General features: G+C 40.5%; 1 protein-coding gene across 1 annotated transcript in view; it reads right to left on the bottom strand.

The window, feature by feature from the left end:
• Nucleotides 1-246: 246 nt before the first annotated feature.
• Nucleotides 247-22,909, bottom strand: part of LOC124154243 (serine-rich adhesin for platelets-like) — an 86,413-nt gene continuing 63,750 nt past the window's right edge. The window contains exons 7-9 of the mRNA XM_046527844.1: nt 7,384-7,556; nt 6,343-6,541; nt 247-1,176 (exon numbers count right to left, since the gene is read on the bottom strand). Coding sequence (XP_046383800.1) covers nt 826-1,176; nt 6,343-6,541; nt 7,384-7,556 — 723 coding nt within the window. The 3' untranslated portion in view covers nt 247-825. The remainder of the gene's footprint in view (nt 1,177-6,342; nt 6,542-7,383; nt 7,557-22,909) is intronic.

Here is a 22,909-nt window from a genome sequence, read left to right on the forward strand (position 1 = left end):
CGAACGCGGCTGGAGCGCCCGGAAACCCATACGCACCATGATCATCGCCGCGGAAACCTACGCAGGAATTTCACATTTTTAACATATCCACATAAGGTTGGGTGCAAAGCATTGGCTAACTTATTGATTAGTCATCTTCAATTCAGAGAGACATAAGGGGCCAAGGATTACAAGAAAAATGAAATTCAAGGGTAGATAACAGCTTCATTAAATATATGACTAATAATAATAGATACTCAATTAGTCTTGTGTGCCAGTATAATTTCTTTATTACAAGTCCTTGACTTAATTACATAGCATACATGATCTGTCCCTTTCAAACTGCAAATGAAAAGAACTCATTAAAGTCTACGATTGAGTGAATAGAAATTCATCACTGACTATTACACCCAAATATTAACCTAAAAGATAACCAATGAACAAGGAAAACCCAGTCGTAGCCACCCGAAGTCATGAAATAAAACTCAGCCCAACTAAATTCACTCGCACAAAACACCAATAGTCTCATATCCTTCTAAAGTTGATTAATTATACATGCCACGGACATATTTTCAATAACTTTGTACACACATTAACCCATCAGTGTCAAATTGAAATGGGCTAATATCTCCCTAGTGTTTTTTTTGTTTGGTGAGTGAACTTTTAAAAATGGGTCAATAGTTCTTCTATCAACAAACACAACATGATTGAGTTTGGGTGCACTGGCTGCTTTGGAGGGATAGGAATATCAAGAGGAGGAGAAGGCTTGGAGGGGTGATGCGAGCATTTCCTCGTCCCCACTACTGAGAAAAGGGATCCGGAGGGGAGACACGCTGTACACATCCCTCAGTTGCACGGTGCCCACTGAGGTATCCGCGGCAGGGCATTTGGTGGGAGGGCAGAGCCCCCGGTGGCCGACATGGGAGGCGCAGGGTTCAGGGGGGGCTGCGATGGGGTTGGTGGAGGCTGTGAGAATGCATGGGTGGTGGGGGCAGAGGGGTATGGGTAGTGGGCAGCTGGGTTTGGAATGGGCACCTCCCCTATGGATTGGTGACCTACGGCTGCCGTCGAGAGGTGGTGGTGGAGCAGGAGTGAGGGGGGAGGGGAGCCAGGCGGAGGGGGTGGAGGGGAGGCATCGTCGTCCTCGTCCTCATCTTCCTCCGTTGATTCCATGCGGATCTGTCGAATTATCTTCACCTAAAAGGAGAGAAAATGGAGGGCCATTTCAATCTAATGCCTTCATTAACTTTTGTAGCAATCAATAAATTGATACCCCGATGAGATTCACAGGTTACCCCGTGGAATTTGTTTGTTTTCCATAGGGGTGCTATGTCCAGTCCCAGTGGGGAAAGTTTGTGCAGAATTAAGTTTGAATTACTTCAAAGTATGTGCAGAGTTGAATTAATTCAGGATGAATGTGCATAGAACGTGCTTAGAACATGCAAAGATCGTTTCCCGCTGCACTAACTTTGAACATGTGCAAGGTGAACGTTCTCAGCACATTCTTTGAACTAAATTAGGGAACTAATTCAAAGATTGTTCATTTTGTACATTATTTCACTGATGTCCGCGGGTTGTACGATCTCAGATGCCAACGGATTCTACAGAACACCTCCCAATTCACATGGAGCTCGAAGATTATTTCATATTTTCCCCCCAAATGTCTACACAAGGTGCGAGCGATGGTCACTTGATTACTCAAGCCTTTATATAATTTAAAATTCACGGAAATTCTGAATTTTAAAAATTTGGCACGCAAAGCAATAAGCTAGGTTTTATAATAGGGAAAAAAACTTTCTTCTTATTATAAGAGCCAAAATGTATATGTTGCGATTTAACGGCTCTGCAGAGCTTACGGGTGAAAGTAACAAGAGTTCGGGGAAGGGGAAGGAGGGGAGGAGAATGAAGACGGGAGAATCTCAAGTTTGTAAAGAAATAATAACGTTCGCGGAAGCATACCCCAGGAGTTGTTTTAGCGGCTTCAACTGACACCACCTACTCTGAATTGCAACTCCGTCACTCTTTCGTGAACTCGTGGTGAATGCAGTTGTGAGCTGAGAAAGGACCCCAGGAACTGGAGTGGAAGAGGCAGCTATCAATTGCGACCACTAACGCTGATTTATTCTAGGTGAGTACGTAGTATTTACCGTATTACTAAATTTGTTTCATTAGTTTATATTATTATTATTACAATTTTTGGTTCTCAGATTAGATGTATGAATTTTGCGAGACTCCACACATAAGCTCACTTGTTGCATATTCGGTTTGTGGTGATCGGAGGATACTCTGCGTGGCGGGAAAGGAGGCGTGACGCTACTTTTCCCGCCCTAGGGTGCGTGGGTCCAAGGGGCATTTCCGAGAATTTGGACCATGCACTGGGGTACACTACCCTTTCCCACTGCGACCCCTTCCCCCTCACGCGCACCCCCGGGAAGTGGACATATAGGGCAGAAATTCTGTCCCGCGTGGACAGTTTTTCTTGGCAGTACAGTGAGTACGTTTGCTGGTGCCTGGGTTGGACGAGTTCGTCGTTCGAGGACTTCTGCGATTCTCCATCCGGGGACTCTTCGGGACCTTGACGCGGGAGCTGCGGTAGTTCTCGAACAACAACTCGAGTGGGAATGGAACCGGGCACGACCAAGTCCACGACCATCAGCACCGCCTCTCCCTACTCGCCGCCACGTAAGTTCTATACCCAAGCACTCCACCTCCGTGCGCGCCAGCCTCAAATCCCCCCCGTGAAAGTGTACGAACGGAATAAAAGCGAACAATAAAAGCTGAGTTAGTTACTCCCAATGAGCATTTGAATCGCTCTCCCTTCGGGACCTTATCCAGGCAGAAGACCTACTAGTAGGTAGCAGTGTCGTCCCGTGGCGACATTTTGGTGTCAGGTGAAAAATTAATTTATCCAAAATTCATTTTACTTTTCGGGGGCTTACTTTGCAGTGAATAATCTAAAGGACATTTACTCCGATTTTTTTGTTATTTTCGTTATTTTATTTTATTTTTGTGTGTGTTTTAACTTTGATATTACTTCAGTATGGCCTGGCCACAGGACAATTTTCCTTTCGAACGAAACTCGAATCCATTATTTCGGCAGGAGCATAGCTCGGATTTAATTGATTTTTGTCCATCCGTTAATACCATAACCCCAAATGATTCAGAGAATTTACCTCATCCGCCATTCCCTACACCTAACTCCGCAATCCGTCACACTCTTGGGGGACAAGTATATTTTATTCCGTTATTCAGTGGGGATGATGACGTATCGATAGAAACCTTTTTCGAAAAATTAAATTTAATTCGTAATTTAAGTGCTTGGACCGAACATCAAACGCTATGTGTCGCGCGCTTACGCTTGGCAGGTTCCGCTGCTGAATATGTGTCGGCTAATCCACACGTAGTCAAAAACTTCAGAGATTTTCTTAGGTACTTAAAACAGAGATTTTCTGCCCGCATTTCACCTCTGTCACTCGAGTGCTTATTTTCCAGCTGCACTCAGCAGCCTCTGGAAACAGAAGCAAACTACGCAACACGGCTTCGGAAAACTGCAAGGCAATTGCTTGAAACACTCGCGGATCCGTCCTCGGAAGTAGCCACGGCGATGCTAGAAAACAGGCTTCTTTTGCAATTTTTGTCGGGATTACGAGAGGAAATAGGGCGCTTCGTACAAGTCAGACAGCCAAAGAGTATGTTAGCGGCCGAAGAGTATGCTCTGCAAGAGGAAGCAAATGTGAAGAGTTACGCCACCAAAAAAATAGACGCTGAGTATGTGCACATGTTGGATAGCTCTCCCTATGACCCTGCCTTCCACATCCCTCCACCCCAAGCTGGGAGAATCACGAGAATACCCTCACTTTCCCTTTCCTCCTCTAGCTTTCCTCAAGTGAACCGCATCCCTGAAAGACAAGGTCTTCGCCCACACCCTACTCCTATACCCTCTCCTGTTCATAAACCTGTCGTTCAAGATCGCCCACCAAATGCCAACCGAAGCTGCTATTCTTGCGGAAAGACTAATATTTCTAAAACTGTCGCTCGTAACCTCAACGCTGTTACAATTGCGGGGGAAAAATCACACTTCTCCAAGGAATGTCCACTTCAGTGTTGTGGAATTTGTAAAGAAATCGGCCATCGCCCGCTCGATTGCCCCATCAAAAAGACCTCCGAGAAACCGGGAAATGGGATAACCCCGACCGCGAGGTCGAGGGCGAAGTAATTTTAGTAGTCTCACCAGTATCGGGTATGGCAGTAAGAGTTGAAATATTGGGAAAGCCTTACCGTTTTTTAGTGGACAACATGCAATAAATACTCTACGAATTATGCCTGTAATTTATAATATAAAAGTCATTTATATGTATACATTAGAAGTTCTATATTTTTTTGAGTCAATGCATTTTATACTGGGAATTAATCATTAACGTATTACTTTCTTTCATCTTATTTGAAACTCAAGGATTTTTCAATGTTTTCTTGTTACAGAATTTGAGTTACCAGCTTCCAAGTAGGCTAACAGTGCTCCAGTCATCATTCCATGGACGTACAGACAGGCAGAGCCAATGGGGGAAGAGGTCAATGAAGAAACCCTTCAACATATGCGTGCTTTGCCTATTTGCCTATTGCCGTGGAATAATTTTTATGTGGAAACAATTAGTATATATGTGTATTCTTTTCAAGCTATGTGTCATCATCATCATTCATACCTCAATTACTTATATTCGCTTGCTTTCACATTGTTTCTATAATATTTGCCATTTAATATGAATGTCATTTTTTATGAACATAAATTTTTACATTATATACCTCTATTATATTATTATTTTATACCCTCCTTCCCTTCTTCTTGGATTTATTTCCAAAATGAATGTACATAAGATTCCTCCTTCGCCTGTGCCTATTTTGTATAGCACTCAACTTGAAGCAGCTTTGATCATTCTTGCGGATTCACATAGCCAGAGGCAGTGCGTCATGCATCCTATCCTATGGATCCTATAATATCCTATTCTATGGATCACCTTTGTTCCTGCTCGCTGTAGGATTTCGCCGGGTGTAGTTCACGATGCGTATCCTAAGAAGCAACTATGAACCTTCACAATGTAGGATCTGGTAAGGGGTAGTGTAAGGTGAATATCCTATGAAGCAACTTTGAACCTTCTCAATAAAGGATCTGGTAAGGGGTACGGCACGGTGAATATCCTATGGAGCAACTTTGAACCTTCTCAATGTAGTTTCTAGCCAGGGGTAGTGCAAAATGCATATCCTATGAAGCAACTTTGAACCTCCTCAATGTAGCATCTAGCCAGGGTTAGTGCAAAATGCATATCCTATGAAGCAACTTTGAACCTCCTCAATGTAGCATCTAGCCAGGGTTAGTGCAAAATGCATATCCTATGAAGCAACTTTGAACCTTCTCAAGGTAGCATCTAGCTAGGGGTAGTGCACAATGCATGTTCTATGAAGCAACATTGAACCTTCTTATCGCACGATCTAGCCATAGGTAGTGCAAGATGAATAACCAAAGAACATCCTTTGCACTACTGCAGGAGAATGTTCTTTGAACTCGGATAGTGCGCCATTTGTTGATTCTTTGGACGTTCATGAAGAACATTCTTTGCACTAAAGTTGCTTCGCTGGAGAATATTCTTTGCATATCTTTTGAACTAACTTTTCCCCACTGGGGTCATAAACATAATAATTTTTGGCAAAATATTCCCAGTGGGGTAGAAATAACTGACCACAGGAATAGTTGCCCAGTCATTATGATGCTGTGAAAAAGGTGAGAATAATTTATCTTCACTTTCAAGTTACCCCAATCGGATAATTGGATGCAGTGCAATAAACCGTATACACATTCTATTTGACTTTACCCCACATACATGTAGCTTTTATAGATAGAAGCTGTATTTTTAAAGGCACAATCTAACAATAAGCAGCGCTAAAATTAACTCAAAAGATAAAAATCGACATTTGTACCAATCAATGCATTAGGATAAAAACTTTACCTCATGCAAAGGCTGGTTTAAAACATTAAAAAAAATATAATGCACATATCATGTGGAATGTCCACCACCCAGGAACTACCAGTGAACTCCACTTATTAAGTTTCCTCTAGTTACATTTCAACAATTATTTAGCTACACTAAATTTCAGGGGCTAACACCAAATTAAAGCTTTCCTTTTTTCAAATATTGTCAAAACCAAATTTTTAATAAAATCCAGAAAAGTGTAAACGATGATCCATTGTCTCCAACACTTAGGTATTTTGTGCAAATGCACTTTTCCTTACAAAGTTCTCTTAAGGGAATTTTCATCAGTGCTTGATTTCGACAGTTAGTCCAATTTCCCAAAACATTGCACATCGCATACCTTGATCTTCTTCTTTTTCCGCAAGCGCTTCTCCTTGGGCACCTTGCGCACGGGAGGGGGTGGAGAGGGCAAATCCTCCCCAGCAGAGGGCGATGTCCCCTCCCCAGGTCGAATGCCATCCGCAAACATCACAGACTTCCTTTGACCTTGGCTCCCTGAATTGAGGCCAGTTCCTCCAGACGAAAATGATGGTTTTTCTCTGAAGTGGACAAAATTCTTTCATTTAATAATGAACTCATAAATCAAATCAAAGCAAGCAAAGAGCAAAAAAGGGAGATACAGATGTCAGTAGCTAAGAAGATGGGGATAACAAAAAGAACTGGAAGCCTTTGAAATTTCTATACGTAAAGGACCATTTATAAAAAACAAAACTTGATTTGCAGGTGGCAGACTAAAAATGATTATGCCATTCCTAGGAAGGTGTAAGTGGAAGCAGGAATATTTGTAACAATAGGTATTTTTCAACCTCAGGTCCAAGTCTTTGGACACAATGGAATTTGACAACAAAGTATAAATTTGGAGGCCTCATTTTATCACTTGTTCCTAGGATTGAAAAGTAATACCCTTGATAACCTAGCTTGATTATGCCATAGGCAGTCCTGTAACATGAGGTACAATGAAAAAAGTGGTAATTGGCAAGCCTGAAATGTTGTACCTCATCACTTAAGAGTCTCACTGACATTCACAACAATGTATTGGCATGAATTGAATGGTATTTGCAGAAGAAAATGCATTCAATGGGCTGTTCAAAGCAGAAATGGAAAGGAAAAAAACATACAACGAGGGTTGCCTACTTCACACTTTGTTGACTTCGCAAGGATCACATTGAACTAAAGAAGTAGATTAACCATTACAGTGCCACAGGCCAATAAATAATGCCCAGGTTTTTTATACACTCATACCTTTTATATAAATTTTAAAGTGGAAACCTACAAATTCAACAAAAAAAGGCTCTTGCACTTTTCAGTATATCAGGCAATATAGGAAAAAATTAATTTGCTGGCCTGTAAATTAAAGATTAACATTATCATTATAGCTCACCTTAAACCTGGTGGGATGAGGATCCCCCTGGTGGCAGCAGGAAGTACTTTGGTGTTGAGCGCAACTTTAGGCTTTTTCCTCTTCTCCTTCACGCGACACACTTGAACGCTTTGACCTTCAAACTCTTCCTCGTCCTCCTCCTCACCACCACCACCGGCCTTTGACATTGCCTCCTGCCAATGAAATAAGTTCCAAGCGCAGCATGAGACAAATTGTTTTGAGTCTTTGCATCCTAGTAGAGCGTGCAAATATTCTTCAAAATGAAAGAAAAAATGGTAATGATTACATGGAGTACTCAATGACTTCAAAAAAAATTACAGGCCCATTAATGACGCATAAGGCATCTAATACTTCAATAATCTAAGGAAATCAAATGGTGAACAACTTTGCTTGACACCCCATTCAATATAAAATTTCTCAGTGTTTGTGTGTCATTATCAAAGAGGAATTCATTCTGTAATTTTTTCTACGTGACTAACCATGATTCTTAGCTCAGATTAAGGAAGAAATCAAGCGTTCAACGGTAAACTTTGCCAAATAAACTTAGAATGCATGCATTAATGCAACAATTTAGGGAATAAAAATACTTAATTTTAAAATTGCAAGCATGGATTTTAAGTAACCCAAAATGAGGTCAGGGTAAAATCTTTCATAGCAAATTTAGTATTGATTTTTCATAGAGTAACTATAAAAAATACACAATCAATAAATAGCTACCCCCATTGTTCCCAGCATCATGATGCCTCTGGTTTCAACAATTGGTCAATGAAATTATCATGCAAAAATGACGTCAGCTATAGGTGCCATTTGCTGAAACTGAATTACTACTTTAATGGTGATATCAAAGTTGAAGGAATCTAGGAGGGTATTCTAGCATATTTTTTCTTTTGAGAATAATACATATTAGTTTGTGTGTAAAATAATCACTGCATATGTAATTACAATGCCTTGCACAAGTCTCTTTTTATTTCCTCATCTTGTTTGGCCCTCTCCGGGATGAGGGGCTGAGAAGCAGTCAAAAGACTGGACTCCCGGCACTCAATAATCACGGGGAGTTTGATGTAAACACAAGGGAGCAGATGAGCATTTTTGCATACGCCATACACTCATTTCGGAGTGCACAAACAACCAGATTCACAAAACACCAAAATAACCTCAATAAAATTAAGACAAAATGTAGTTTTTCCCTGCTTTCTAGGAAATAGGAAATGAATGATTATTTTCTGATAAGTAATATCAATTAATGAAACTGTTAAGGATACTCTGTCTCTCAGATAACCTGTAGGCTTTGCTAAAATGAGGTCTTGATACCTAGAAGTTGATTATGTACCTTACAAATAAGCAACTCAGAGCGTACTGGGAAAGAATTCCACCAGTGACTCAGTCCATGATATGTGCAGTGCAATCAGTGGCATAGCCAATCACTCATCATTCGATCTAAAGGTACTTTGCTAGTAATCTCGCTTCTTATATTTCTGCAGAGTGACAGATGATTGATTCTCCATTTTTCATTTCAAATGCGGCATCCAGATTTGCTGTAGACAGCCAGTTCTGCCAGTGATCCTTGTGGCGTCTTACGGTCATAGTTGCTTCTCTGAGTTTTTCTCAGTCTCGTATAGTCCTTCCTTACCACCTTTATTGTCCTTTTGTCCGATGATTTGTTGCCTCTTTGAGTGCTCTCTTCCATGACTGGTGGAGAGGATACCCTACCTATAGCTTCATGTCTTCCAGTCCTTCTTGTTTAGAATCAAGCTCAAGTTCTCGGTGGATGGCATTAATTTTTTCTGCCTTCAAACCTTTCTTCAGCTTTGCGGAGACTCCAACACCATTCCACAATGCCTGGTAGTTTTACACCATCTGAAGACCAATGCTGCCAAGTACGATGCACTAGTGAGGCATTGGTGAGAGAATATACACACATTTGTGCCATGCTCTCACAATAATCTTGGAAAAACTTGATGATATCCATCTAGAACTGAGGCTCACTGCAAACAAGGAGGGCTGGGAAACAGAAAAACATACACCAAGAGTATCCTCTCCACCAGTCATGGAAGAGAGCACTCAAAGAGGCAACAAATCATTGGAAAAAAGGACAAGAAAGGAGGTAAAGAAGGACTATACGAGACTGAGAAAAACTCAGAGCAGCACCTTTGACCTGAAGACACCACGAGGATCACTGGCAGAACTGCTGTCTACAGCAAATCTGGATACCACATACGAATCGAAAATTGAGAATCATACTCTGGTAGTTCTTGTCTGCAGAGCCAATCTGACCATCGTAAGCGGGACTGGCTGCGTTGCCTAACGATCCAGTTGTTTGGCGAGATTCAACGTTGCACCACGACTGTCCTTCATGCTTGGCTGCCCATTGTTTTCGCTGGACACGGCAGTCAACTTGTGGTAATGTCATGCTTACTTTGTGTTGCCAAGGGGACTACTAGTGTAAGTGACCATTCTCTCTCTGTTCCCCTCAACGGAACTGTCCTCCCTTTCAATCACTCCCTCTAGCAGCTCATCTGCACAGTTCAGTGTCACAAAGGTATACAATGCCATCCTTAGCATAGCCAATTACATAGACATATTAATTGCCATTACTCTTAGCAATTCCCTGATGTTTCCCAAACCAAAACTAACTATGACTTTCCCAGACATTTTCTAAGGCAGTTCATCATGCTCGGGAGAGAAGCAAAAATTTTAAAGGCAAACAAAAGTTGATTATGCACCCCAATATTCCTATTATCCATTAAATTTACAGAAATAATCATGGATATTATCACTCTTCTCCTCTAATTGCAATTATTCTGGTTTATTTTATCAAAGTTCTAAGATTGATGCAATTTTATATACTTAGAAATTGACGGTTCGAGGTGTGACTTGGTGAAAATGCTTCATTTTTAAATTTTGAGAGCCATAAAAATCACAGCAACTCAATCTGAAACAATAAGGGAAGCTGAGCTGCATATTACATTGCCCTCATGCTTGGAACTATAACATTCTCCTCAGCCACTCTGTGTTCCGAAAAGAGTCGTTTATTGTCACAGCTCAATGCACCACGGCTGCATAAGTGGAGTGGGTGGAGAGTTGTCACTTCCTCTGAGGCACGCTTTTTGGGCTAAATTCCGCCTTTCACTGCACAAAGGCGGCTCACTTTTCTTTCTCTGGGACTGCTACTTGACAGGATATTCACAAAGGAACTTCAAGAAGAACAACATCACACCAATTCCAAAACGAAAAGAGCTAAAAGGTACGAGGATTTGCTAAAAAGGATGAGCTACATGCCTGACAACAAGCATATCCAAAATATCGACAAGAATCATCCACAGGAGAACTGAAAGGAAAGCAGAGGAGTTTCTGGATGAAGACCAAATAGGATTCAAGAAAAGCAAAGGCACCATAGGAACCATATTGGCCCTCAGGCTATTCATAGAGAAGACATTGGAAAAGAAAAAACTAACTTTCATCGTGTTTGAGGACTTGTAGAAGGCTTTCGATAATGTAGATTGGAATGCAATTCTTGCACTCCTGAAAGAAATTGGAGCATACTGGAATGACCAGAGAACTATCCACAATATATGTAAAGACCAAGTAGCTGTGATTAAACCTGGACTGAGCAGATAAGACGCAAGAATATGGAAAGGAGTAAGACGGGTTTAAAAGAAGTAAGATAAGAGATACCTGGCCACAACATGGCCTTCTAGAAACAAGGACAAGTGGAGGGAAAAAAGGGAGGGCTAAGATGATATGACAGGGAGCAAGTGACAAAGCATGTAAAACAAAAGAATTATGTAATTGTTAAAAGATTGGACGATAGGAAAATTGATTGGTTTGCTGCATCAAATCAATCTTCGAAATGGTGACTAATGATGATGCCAATTTGAATTTTTCCAAATACAACTTCATTCATCCTATGATCCAAGCAGCTATTCCTTTTTAAGACAATAAATATTACTTTTAGGGCTGCAAAAAAAACCATGCTGAATATATATTCTTTGCGTTTTTAAGGATTTATTGCATGTGTCAAATGATAATGACCTTTCCAATTGGCTCAAGATAATTTCAACAGTTAATTATTAGACTTCTTTGGGTGGCCTGATACTGTTCATAACACTACATGCCCACGATCCTTGTTGGAATCTCTAATCATTGCGTAGCGACATGGCTTAGTGGGCACAAATTCTATCTTGTGTGCGGCACAATGTGAACTTGAGACACTAACAGCTTACTCAGGAAACCTAGTCTGAAATTGGCCACGAAAGAAGATGGCTTAATGGTGAGACTGGTAACATAACTGACCAACAATCAGGAGATGGGTTCGAATCCCAGCCTAATTATTTTTTATGGCAAATTTTCCTCCTGAGTGGATACAAGTTTGCACTTCTGGGTGAGACTGTAGAAAAAGTTACTAGTTCAATGCAGTACAATTTTTCTCAGATTCAGAAAACTAGATTTTTGAGTCAAGAAAAGACTCACCAAGAACTAGCTGAGTTCATCCTGCAATTTTTCTGACATTAAAAATGTTGGTACTCCAGACATTCAAATATACAGCTAAGAGGAGAGTGGAAAATAAAATAAATGAGGAAGCACCTGGCCAGTCAATTTTTGAGGAGATAACAACACAAGATATTTAAGAATAAATTGGGATGCTGAAATTCATGATAATGGGAAGGATTTTAGGCAAGTACGAGAGAGAGAGAGGAGGCTTCACCAAGAGCATGCTAGGTCAGGCACAAGGGTTGCCCATTTCTAGATACATACTATCTTGGCATTGAATTAACGTCAGCTGCAGAAGTTACAGGAGATATTAAATTATTCCAGAAGTAAGACATTCAAACCTAATTTTGGACTGTAACAATACTGAAATAAATAGGACATAACACCTAAAGTAGAGATAGGAAAGACTGAGGCCATTTTCATACACACTAGCAAAGCTTATGCCATTGCCAGCTACTGTGCCGGCACCACCAGCAATCATTAATAGATAGTCACACAGACCTGCAAAGCTGGAAGCCAGTTTAATTTTGGATGTGATATGCGTGACATATTATCTGAATAACAAACCCCTTCGAAAGTAAAATTCCTATTCTCCATCACCAGCTTAGTATGAATGCATGTGAAAGTATTCACTATAAAATAATGAAGCCGACAGAGCTGGCACCAGCTGCAGCATCCGACTTGCCAAGTAATTAACAGCTGCACTTGCTGTGCCACATGTGAAAGGTATCATTGCACAACAGTGTCACAAACGGCACCAGTTTGCATGTGAAAATGAGCAGAGGGTCCCAAGTAAAATTTCTCAGGCATAAAGAGTGAAGGAAAGAAACCTGAATGTATGCACCCAGTCCACCACCACGGATGCCCTGATTGATTCTCAAAATTAGCAAACTATCTCTTAAGGATGCTCTTAAATGCTCAGGTGAAGAGGCAATAACTTCTGAATGCTGACCATTTTCTCCCTCCATCCAACTGATCATCCACACTTTGGCCAATACACCACTCCTCACTCAATTAGTGACTCAACCGTAAGGTTTTCTTTTCCTTGTGTAGGTGAGGGAAGAGCCATTAAGCCACAGGCACATGGAAATCACAAATTCCCGAAGGCTTCACCTGAGGTTAGAACCAGTGACTCTAGCAATAGCCAGGAATTTTGTTTTGGGGGGGTCCAAAACCAGGGTTGAAATTTTTTGAAAAGCACGTTACTAAGTAGAGGGTTTTAAACTAATTTTAACACTTTTCATGATCAAAAAAACTTCAATTGTCACAGAAAATCTTTTGTAAATTCATGATTTTTCAATGTTTTGTTTTCTTTTAATAAAGGAGAAGGAAATAAATTGTGATTTTATATTTCCGGCCTCCCCGCCTGCTATGCCACTGCTTAGAACACATTTTTCATTTATGTTTCCCCAACTTTCCTCACCTTGCAATGTCTTCAAATTCCTTTCCTTAACATTCCTTTCCTTTCGTCTTGGACCACTCTGACCTATGGCTCTCTTTATGTTGAATTTTCAAGCTAAAAGAACTTCTTTAGAATCTTCCTGTAGTCCACTCTTTACGGTACCCATTAATTTATAACTTAATTCAGAGAGGGAGGCAATGCCTGAGAGAATTTACTTACACCTACTTTATTTGACATGGAGGAGGTCATGCCAATACACAGACTTTCCTTTGCACCAGTTAGTTTTGCTCCCAATTTCAATTAGTTTTAGCCGATTAAGAAAAGTATTTGGAGTTGACAAAGCACAATTGGATGTTCTCTAAAGGGGGCAGAGGCTTTTTTAGGGATACAATACCCGTTGGTTAGGTAAGGTGTTGGACTTTCTCCATGGTTCATAAGTCTTTTTTCCCCTATTTAATAGCACAGAAGGATCTACTACCACAGAGCAATGTTTTAAGAAAATATCACCAGTTAGTAAAAAAAAAGAGTAAGAGCAGATGAAGAGATCTGCAAAATAAATGGGAGTGACTTATATTATCCACTATATATAGTTGTATGAATTAAGATTGAGATCATTTGCACAATGAGAAAATGACAATAGCCATTGTGAGGACTGTTGGGTTAAAAATATATACATTTGAGTACAATATAGTCTGCTTGGAAGTATTTGCTTTTCAGAATAGTTTGCCTATTTTTTAAATTAGCATCCCTTGTTCATGATTGAATTTTCAGAACCACTGTCCTTGAGGTTAATTTCAATTTTTAAATACGGATACTTTGAAATGAACATCTAAAACATTCCTGACTATTCACAACATACAGAGTTCATATGAATTCCCCACATCTCAAAATTCACGAATGATTAATACCAGACATCCAGGGCCAGTGATCAATCATTCCTCAGTTGGTGCACTCAACTGTGCTAAATATGTATTGTGTGATCATTTGAAGACATCAAGTTTCAATGAATACAAAAAAAAGTGCGAACCTTGACCTCATTCCCAAGGAAGAAGTAATATTTAATTTTACAAACAAGAGCGAAAAACTGGACAACAAAACCATTAATTAAGACATATTTACAAGGGCAGTTTGTCTAACTCATGTACTTAATGGGTATCTTGCATCTGAAGGAAATACTAGAAGTTGAAAATTAGACAGAATGTCAGGCAGCGGACCGAGGATGAACATGGTGGGGTGAGATCATGCTCATAAAATTCTATTAAATTTTAAATATTTAGTACAATATATCAATAAAAGCACCCCAACAAAGTCAGCTCCTCTTGTTGTGTGCTAAGATGGAGTGCAATTTTATGGCTTTCTAGAGTGCAATGTTTTGAAACACGGGTAGTTGACTGCCCTACTCTGGAGAGAGACACTCAATTACCTGCAGTGGTCCACAAGGGATAGGGAGGAACACAAAATGAAACAGACAATAGAACAGATTTCCCAGTATCTAGAGCGACATATTTTCAGGCTAGTCATGGCTGGATGAAGTTAATGATCCTATTTTTGCTTCCGAACCCAAGAAATGCTGTCCCCTTCACTTGAAAATAATTACTTGGCAGCAAAAGATTTAGAGGCCCTCCATTTTTGCAAAGGGCTTTAGTTAGGGAGTGACATGGGGAGTGGTTCTGGTCCTAGGACAAGGGCAGGGCTCAGCTGCATTTACACCTCAGTGTCAACTGAATTTACAAAATTCTCATCTCTGGGATATTATCTTTTTTTTAACACGAGAGAAACTTCTTTGTGCCAATTTATATTTTTTTGAACCTGACCCTGGGTTCTGAAATTTCATTTATTATATAAAATAGGACTACCCACAATTTCATTACATTTCTGAATCACGTAAGAATTCTGACAATGCAGATATCACAGCTCACTTAATACTAGTAGGAATATGTATTTTAGGATAATTTACCCCTATTATCTATTGCTTAAGCATTTATTGAAGAATACTCTCACAGATAATATCCAATAATGTTTGAAATGATTCCGTAAAGGCTAATGATAGTAGAAAAACCAAAGTAAATGCTTTGTGAGACTTATGAAAAATTCTTGAAATCATGTCATTCAATACTATGAAATGCCAATTTTTCAGTTCCGTTCATTTCACATTACCAAGAGATCATTATCAAGACCGACATCCTCTACATGTACAAGAAGCATTAAAAATATTGAGACATTACTTTCTGAAAATGAACCGGTCCAATTTATGCACCTGACTAAATCACTAACATCATTTCATGTGCAATTTAGAGGTAGAAGAGCTATTTTTCTCAATTCTGATTAATAATTGGTTCAGTAAAATTCCGCCCATACGCAATCACTCAGCAGATTGATCCAAATTGGAAAGGCAAGGCCACGGCTCACCCTGAGGCATGAATGTCTTTCTTGCATTCAGGGCAAATCAGGAGAAAAGTTTCTTGCTCAACACACAAGTTATCGGCTGCTGCTGGCACACAAACCTACAACCAATTACACAACCTGACAGTAAAATCTTTAATGGGTTCAGTTGCAGGCTTTCCCGGCATTTAGAATTGTGGAAGGATACTCGGGATTTCCACCAGGTCAGGTTCTCCAACTCCATCTCAACCGAAGTTTCGATGAAGGAGTTTTTGCCGAGATGTCGAGCATCGTCATCATGCCGTGACGACCATGGCCAACTCGCCTATCGAAACATCGGCCGAGATGGAGTTGGAGAACATGACCCGGTGGAAATCCTGTGTAACCTTCCACAATTTAATGGGTCCCCTAACAGTGCCAACTTGGTAAATCCCAGGCTTCCAAGAACCACCCATCTGTGGCTGCATGCAGTGTGATGGATGATGCCATTATCTGGGAAAGCGATTAGCAAGCAAGTGCCAAACCGCTGCGTGACACTAGAAACTATGTCATGACACACAACCCCATGCAGTCGTACTGCGCACAAGTTACCCTGGAGGCAACTGATTGATGGCACTGCCCCGTGACCCTGTAAGCCCTTCCTTCAATCCATGGTGCTTGGAAACCACAAACGCGGGAGTTCTCATAATGGTAACTGGCCTGCAACCACACCATCGCACATAAAACAGCCATGCATGCATTGTTTTTGGAAACCAGTGCTGGAATAATTCAAAATTTCAAGGTGTAACACAGAAAATGTTACCTGCAAGCTATCTGCATACCAATAATGAATTTTATGATGTAAGCCCGTATTCTTAGTCGACCCTGTAGGGCCAACCGGCCCTGGATACGTCATCAACCCCTACATAAACCGATCTCGCCCTACATACGCCACATCAAGCCCTACGCATGGCCATTTTTGGAACTAAACGGGCCCTACTTAATGTAAGGTACCCAAACCAGCCCTATACCCTACAAAAACATGGCAGCCAAATTTCGTCTGCTGATCACTTCGATTAAAGAATCTATGTTACAATGGATTATAAGGGAGACGAGCTCACACAAGCCACTTTAAAAAGTAAAGAAACACAGCAGAAAGGTAATAATACTACCACATTATACCCATCAGGTGAAATAAATAATAAAATTGGCGGAAGTATAATAAGTACAATATAGTGGTACATCAACTTATTTCTGCAGATATATATTAATATTTTTCACGTTTGACACTTGGTATGCTTTTGAGAAACCAATATCGTTAACGTTAACAACAATAAAAACATATTTTCATCCCACTATTTGCCACATAATAAATTTAACTACGGAAGGTAAATGCGAATGACGAACCTTGATGATGCAACATAAGTTCTCACGTCAATGATCATATTTGCACTGTACTTATCACTATCTTGTACGTACTGCTTTTGAAGTAATTTAAAATCAATAAGACTCTACTTTTGGCTAGATTATTTTTAGCGATTATTAATGTACCGACACGACCTGGTGGATGACATCAATTGCTTATTCACCTTGAGCCGTTGCCATAACAATACACCCAAAATTAATCAGACGTCTTTTCTTAGTTTCATAGTTAGGTGTCATTACACATCCAAATTGGAAAACGGCCACTGCGCTATCCTCTACGTCATTTCTGAGACCTTGATGACAAAATTACCCCCACCACTTATGTAGGGTCAACTGAGAAACGAATGTACAGGCCTCTTGTTATGTAGCGATGGATATGTAGGGTAGGGCGGATCGGAAAAATCGATTTTTTTCAAATCCATCTGGCCCAATGAAAAAAAGTTGTGGGACCGATCAAAAATAAGGCCTGAAAAATTTGAGACCTCTAGGTGAACCCCTGACCCTCGCTCAAATGCAATTTAGGGGGGGAGGGTCAAGATTCGAAAAATGTAATATTTTATGGTCATTTCCTATAGATTTTGCCGAGTTACTGCCCTTTAAGACCAAAATTTCATGCATTTTGACGTATCTGCCACCGTTTAGCCAAAATATGCCTAATTTGAGTCCGCGTCCGCGAAGAAAATATGCCAACGCCCACGCAGGGTCGCGGATACAAGAGCCGCAGGCCGATCCCCTCCCCTCCCCGCTCGCTTCTACCCCTCCCACGCTTCCAATACAGCAAAATTCATTCCGTGTATGCTGCTAGGAGGTCGTTTATCTTTGATAATATAAATAGGAAGATGGTAGAAGGTAATAAAGGAAGCTTAGTGAGACGACTTGTCCCTTATTAGGCGCCTCGTCGGGGTTAAACAAATCGATGTTACCAACTTTTAGAGAAGTGATGGAATAGTTTTAGATCCAAGAATGCAGGAAAGGAGCCTACGGTCCATGAAAAGGCCTCTCGAGTGGCTATAAAGGTGTTCGAACTATGGTGACGCTTCCCTTCCATTATGTGTGTGACTAAATGGATTTAGTGATGCAACAGGAAGTACTAAAACTTACGGAAAATGGGAATAGGCCAAAAGTAGGGTTTTAGCTGAAGTACAAAACTCAAGCACTATTGACAGAACATTTGAAATTATGCGATATTTTTGCGTGTAAGTGCAATAAGGAGCATAATGTTCTCCCCAATGAAGAAGTATGTTGAGAGACCAGCGGACGAAACTATAGGAGTGGCTATAAAGGTGTGCTAACTTCGGATATGCGCTCCAATTTCGGCTTTGTCCGACAGATGTGATTAAATGGATTTTGGGCCAAAGCCGCTCGCGTCCCCTCCCCTCAAGCCTCTCCCACGCGCCAAATGCACCAAAATTCACACCAAGTGCGTCTTACTTCGTTAGTCTAAATATTTAATGTTTCAGTATCGTCTGTGGAGGAACAATCACGAAAGAAGTTTTCAATTACCTGCTTTCCAATCTGTATTTCTTATGTCAGTGTCATTCCTCGTCTTTCGATGTTGTCAACAAAGTTTTGGTGAATTTCTTCACGAATCTCTCGTCCGTATGTATAATAAAAAGAAATATTTAACTTCAAATTTGAACGTTCATCAATAGATTTTTGAAAATCCACAGCACTAAGGTCAGATGTAGCCGGAGGTTCTGTGGTCTCTCTCCAATATGTCATCAGCGAGTAGTCATTAAAGTTGATATTAAAATCCAGCACTTAAAAAAAATTCGGATCGGCCGCCAAACGCATACTTGCAACAATGCAAAGTCGGTCCTTAGATTGCCCTCCCAATGTTTATGTCGCAAATCTAGGTCAACTTAGTGCAATTAGCAAATAGACCTCTGTAAGGGATGAAATATGATTTGATGCTTTCCCAGCGAATGATGTGGGTAAACTCTTCTCGAGATTCAACGAAATTTATCCCTGATGATGATCCCCGAATCGGAGCTTGAAACGTTTGCCATTATGGAAAAATTAACCCGGTGGGAATCCCGAGAAGAGTTTACTCACATAGCAAGGGATGTTGGAATTATGCTTGTAGCATAGGGATGATGCCTCCTTTTTGGGCGGTATTCACCATCGCATTCAAATCCTTTTTATTTTTGAGTATCTAATTTTCACTCGGAAAGGAATTGAGAATCGCAGATTTTATAACTTTTGCTAATCCTCCGACGGGGGAGGCAAACAAAAAAGTGGGACCCTGTTTCTTCAACTAACATCACACGTTCCCCTTTAAACTTGGATTGATAAGTGCTCTTGCCTTTTTTCATCAGACTAAAGTATAGTCTTTCACTCCATAAAAATGTATTCCTTTGATGACACCCTTTGATACCTCTCTTTTCGTATTCACAATAATTAGCATCTTTTTCTGTCTACGTAAGTAATTCTTGCAAACTACCTTGGATGTTTCTTACGAAGTTATGATTTTTGCATCAACTAAAGTTGCGGGGACGATCATTGCTGTTTCTTGGTTCTTGCATATACCTCTATGACATTTGGCAGACGCATTTTCCACGCAGAAGTTCCCGTTTGAGTTTAGTCCTGAATTTTTATTTGATGAGGAACGTAGATATAAAAATCGGATGATTTCTCTTAAGTTTAATTTTCTTCGGATGAATTGATGAAGAAAATTTTTGATACTATTTTCCCATACAAGAATTGACGATGTCGACTCAACGCTCTCCGACGATTCTCTTTTTTTTTCCTCAGTTTTCGAGTTTCTTTAGGACTCAATCCAGCAGGCATCATCTTTAGTTTCGTCCGCTGGTCTCTCAACATACTTCTACATTGGGGAGAACATTATGCTCCTTATTGCACTTACACGCAAAAATATCGCATAATTTCAAATGTTCTGTCAATAGTGCTTGAGTTTTGTACTTCAGCTAAAACCCTACTTTTGGCCTATTCCCATTTTCCGTAAGTTTTAGTACTTCCTGTTGCATCACTAAATCCATTTAGTCACACACATAATGGAAGGGAAGCGTCACCATAGTTCGCACACCTTTATAGCCACTCGAGAGGCCTTTTCATGGACCGTAGGCTCCTTTCCTGCATTCTCGGATCTAAAACTATTCCATCACTTCTCTAAAAGTTGGTAACATCGATTTGTTTAACCCCGACGAGGCGCCTAATAAGGGACAAGTCGTCTCACTAAGCTTCCTTTATTACCTTCTACCATCTTCCTATTTATATTATCAAAGATAAACGACCTCCTAGCAGCATACACGGAATGAATTTTGCTGTATTGGAAGCGTGGGAGGGGTAGAAGCGAGCGGGGAGGGGAGGGGATCGGCCTGCGGCTCTTGTATCCGCGACCCTGCGTGGGCGTTGGCATATTTTCTTCGCGGACGCGGACTCAAATTAGGCATATTTTGGCTAAACGGTGGCAGATACGTCAAAATGCATGAAATTTTGGCCCTAAAGGGCAGTAACTCGGCAAAATCTATAGGAAATGACCATAAAATATTACATTTTTCGAATCTTGACCCTCCCCCCCTAAGTTGCATTTGAGCGAGGGTCAGGGGTTCACCTGGAGGTCTCAAATTTTTCAGGCCTTATTTTTGATCGGTCCCACAACTTTTTTTCATTGGGCAAGATGGATTTGAAAAAAATCGATTTTTCCGATCCGCCCTAATGTAGGGTCAACTAAGAATACTAAGTTCAAATCTATTAAATTTTGATGCAATTTTGTTATTAAAAAATATTGAAATAGCAAGGCCCTAATGTCACTGTTACACCATACACTCAACACTACACCCCTCTAGAGGAATTCACCCCTAATTAACTTGTAACCAATATCATCCATATAATGGGAGACAGCATAAATAATAATGCCACCATTTGTCAAAGCACCATATCTAAAAAAACAAAATTGAATGGACTTAATTGCAAGGCACAACTCAACTGAATGGTTACCAAGAAAGCTTGTGGTAGAACTGACTCCAGCAACACTTAAACAGCCAACATAAGGGGAGAAGTCCCAAGGCCACAATTAGGACTTCCTGTTATTTCCCCAGGGGGCAGTGATAAAATCTTGTTAAGACTGCATACAATGTGGCACACATGGTCAAAGAGCTAGTTGAGGCAGGCAGGGGACTGTCAGGCACTACACTGACGCAGACAAGATAGCTCGCACACAAGTTATTTTTTTTATAGCAAACTATGAGAAAGAATGTGAGATTTGTTGCATGTCTGTAATATGAACAGCCTGAGGATTGTCGGTTGTTAACTGTTGATTGTAAAGTTGATATCTATTCCAAGCCAAGCCATTTGTGATCAAATCGTGATGCTTTGTAACACCATAATGCAAGCCTTTGAGTCATTATGAAAAAGAAAATGAAATCCATTCCAAGGAAGAGGAAATATAACATGCACTCCTCGCCGATTTTGGAATACGCTACTAGAGGGCTGAGTGATCCTGCTTGTACATCAATGCATTGTCATCGTCAATGTCTTGTGGAGAACTTAGCCAGTTAGTGCACTGGATTGTCACTGACCCCTGACGGAGATCCTGCCAGCAGTCCATTAATGTTTCCAAGTCTGGTTCATTGGAGTCAGCATGCACGAACTGGCAGCAAAGACTAGCATGGGAGATTACGCTCTTCCTAACATCAAGTCCTAATTTACCAGAGTTTTAAGGAGACTCACACTTCATGGTACCTACTTTGAACAATCATCACTCACACTTAATTTTCGGGTGCATTCAAATGTTTTCACTAGGAAATAGCAGTGGCCTACCAGAGTGTGTTTCTTCCACAAACATTACTTAATCAACTGATTCAGGCATGCATTAATGGAGGCATACGATACGTTTAGGCTCACAGATCCATCACCTGGCACAAGATGTGCAAGAGGTTTTGTACCAGATGTTTGGCTCTATGAGCTGAAATGCATCATATGATACATCTAATTATTGTGGAAGAGTGCAACTACTTCTCATTGAAAAATTTCTAAATCTTAATTAATGATAGACCCTACAACCCGACTTACAGCATACGCCTCAATCAGAGATTCAACCTAAAGCTTCTTTGGATATGTTTAGGTAAAGCTCATCACAAACCAACCCACAGATGTACGATGGAACACATGCAAGGAAGGGGGTGGGGAGGTGAGCAGTTCAAAGACTATTTTATTACAATATTCCTATATAAGCTTCCCAAGGATTTGATCATGAGGCCCATCAATCGGAAGGTACCCACCCACCCACATGCACGCTCCACCCACCCACTAGAGGAGCACACAGCACACTAGGCTCACATTAATACCAAGTTCTTGTTTTTACAAACTAATTCGTTGGTCCTAACGAATAGGCTATTCCAATCTATAGCGAAAGAAACGTTATTACGAAATTTTCACTATTACGGTTATAAAATGAACTTTATTATGAAGTTCCACAGGTAAGCAACGGTATTTAGGTGGTTATATACTAGGGTAGGTCAGAAGCATTGCACTATGTTCAAGTTCTCATCATGAACTGTGCCCAAGACCAGCAATTAAGGTTCTTTCTTCAGTAGGATACACTTCAATATCCATACAGCAACATATAATAAAGCTTCAATTTTGTGGAATCAAGGTGACCCACTCATTACGGCTCGTAAATAGGTGAGTCCTCTTCCTACGGACATTCAATTTACTAACTATTAGAGGCACGAATTTTCGAAAAGTTACGGGTGCCTGAAATTTCAAAAGTGGAACCTTTGGAGTTGACCGGTGCGACGCGGTGTGGCGTAAAGGAACTCACACTGTAAGTACAGTCAGAACAAAGTATGAATGACTCCGTTGTGAAGTCAGGAACTGTTCAGC

This window comes from Ischnura elegans, chromosome 1 (genome assembly GCF_921293095.1).
Source record: "Ischnura elegans chromosome 1, ioIscEleg1.1, whole genome shotgun sequence".
In the NCBI taxonomy this organism is placed as follows: domain Eukaryota; kingdom Metazoa; phylum Arthropoda; class Insecta; order Odonata; family Coenagrionidae; genus Ischnura; species Ischnura elegans.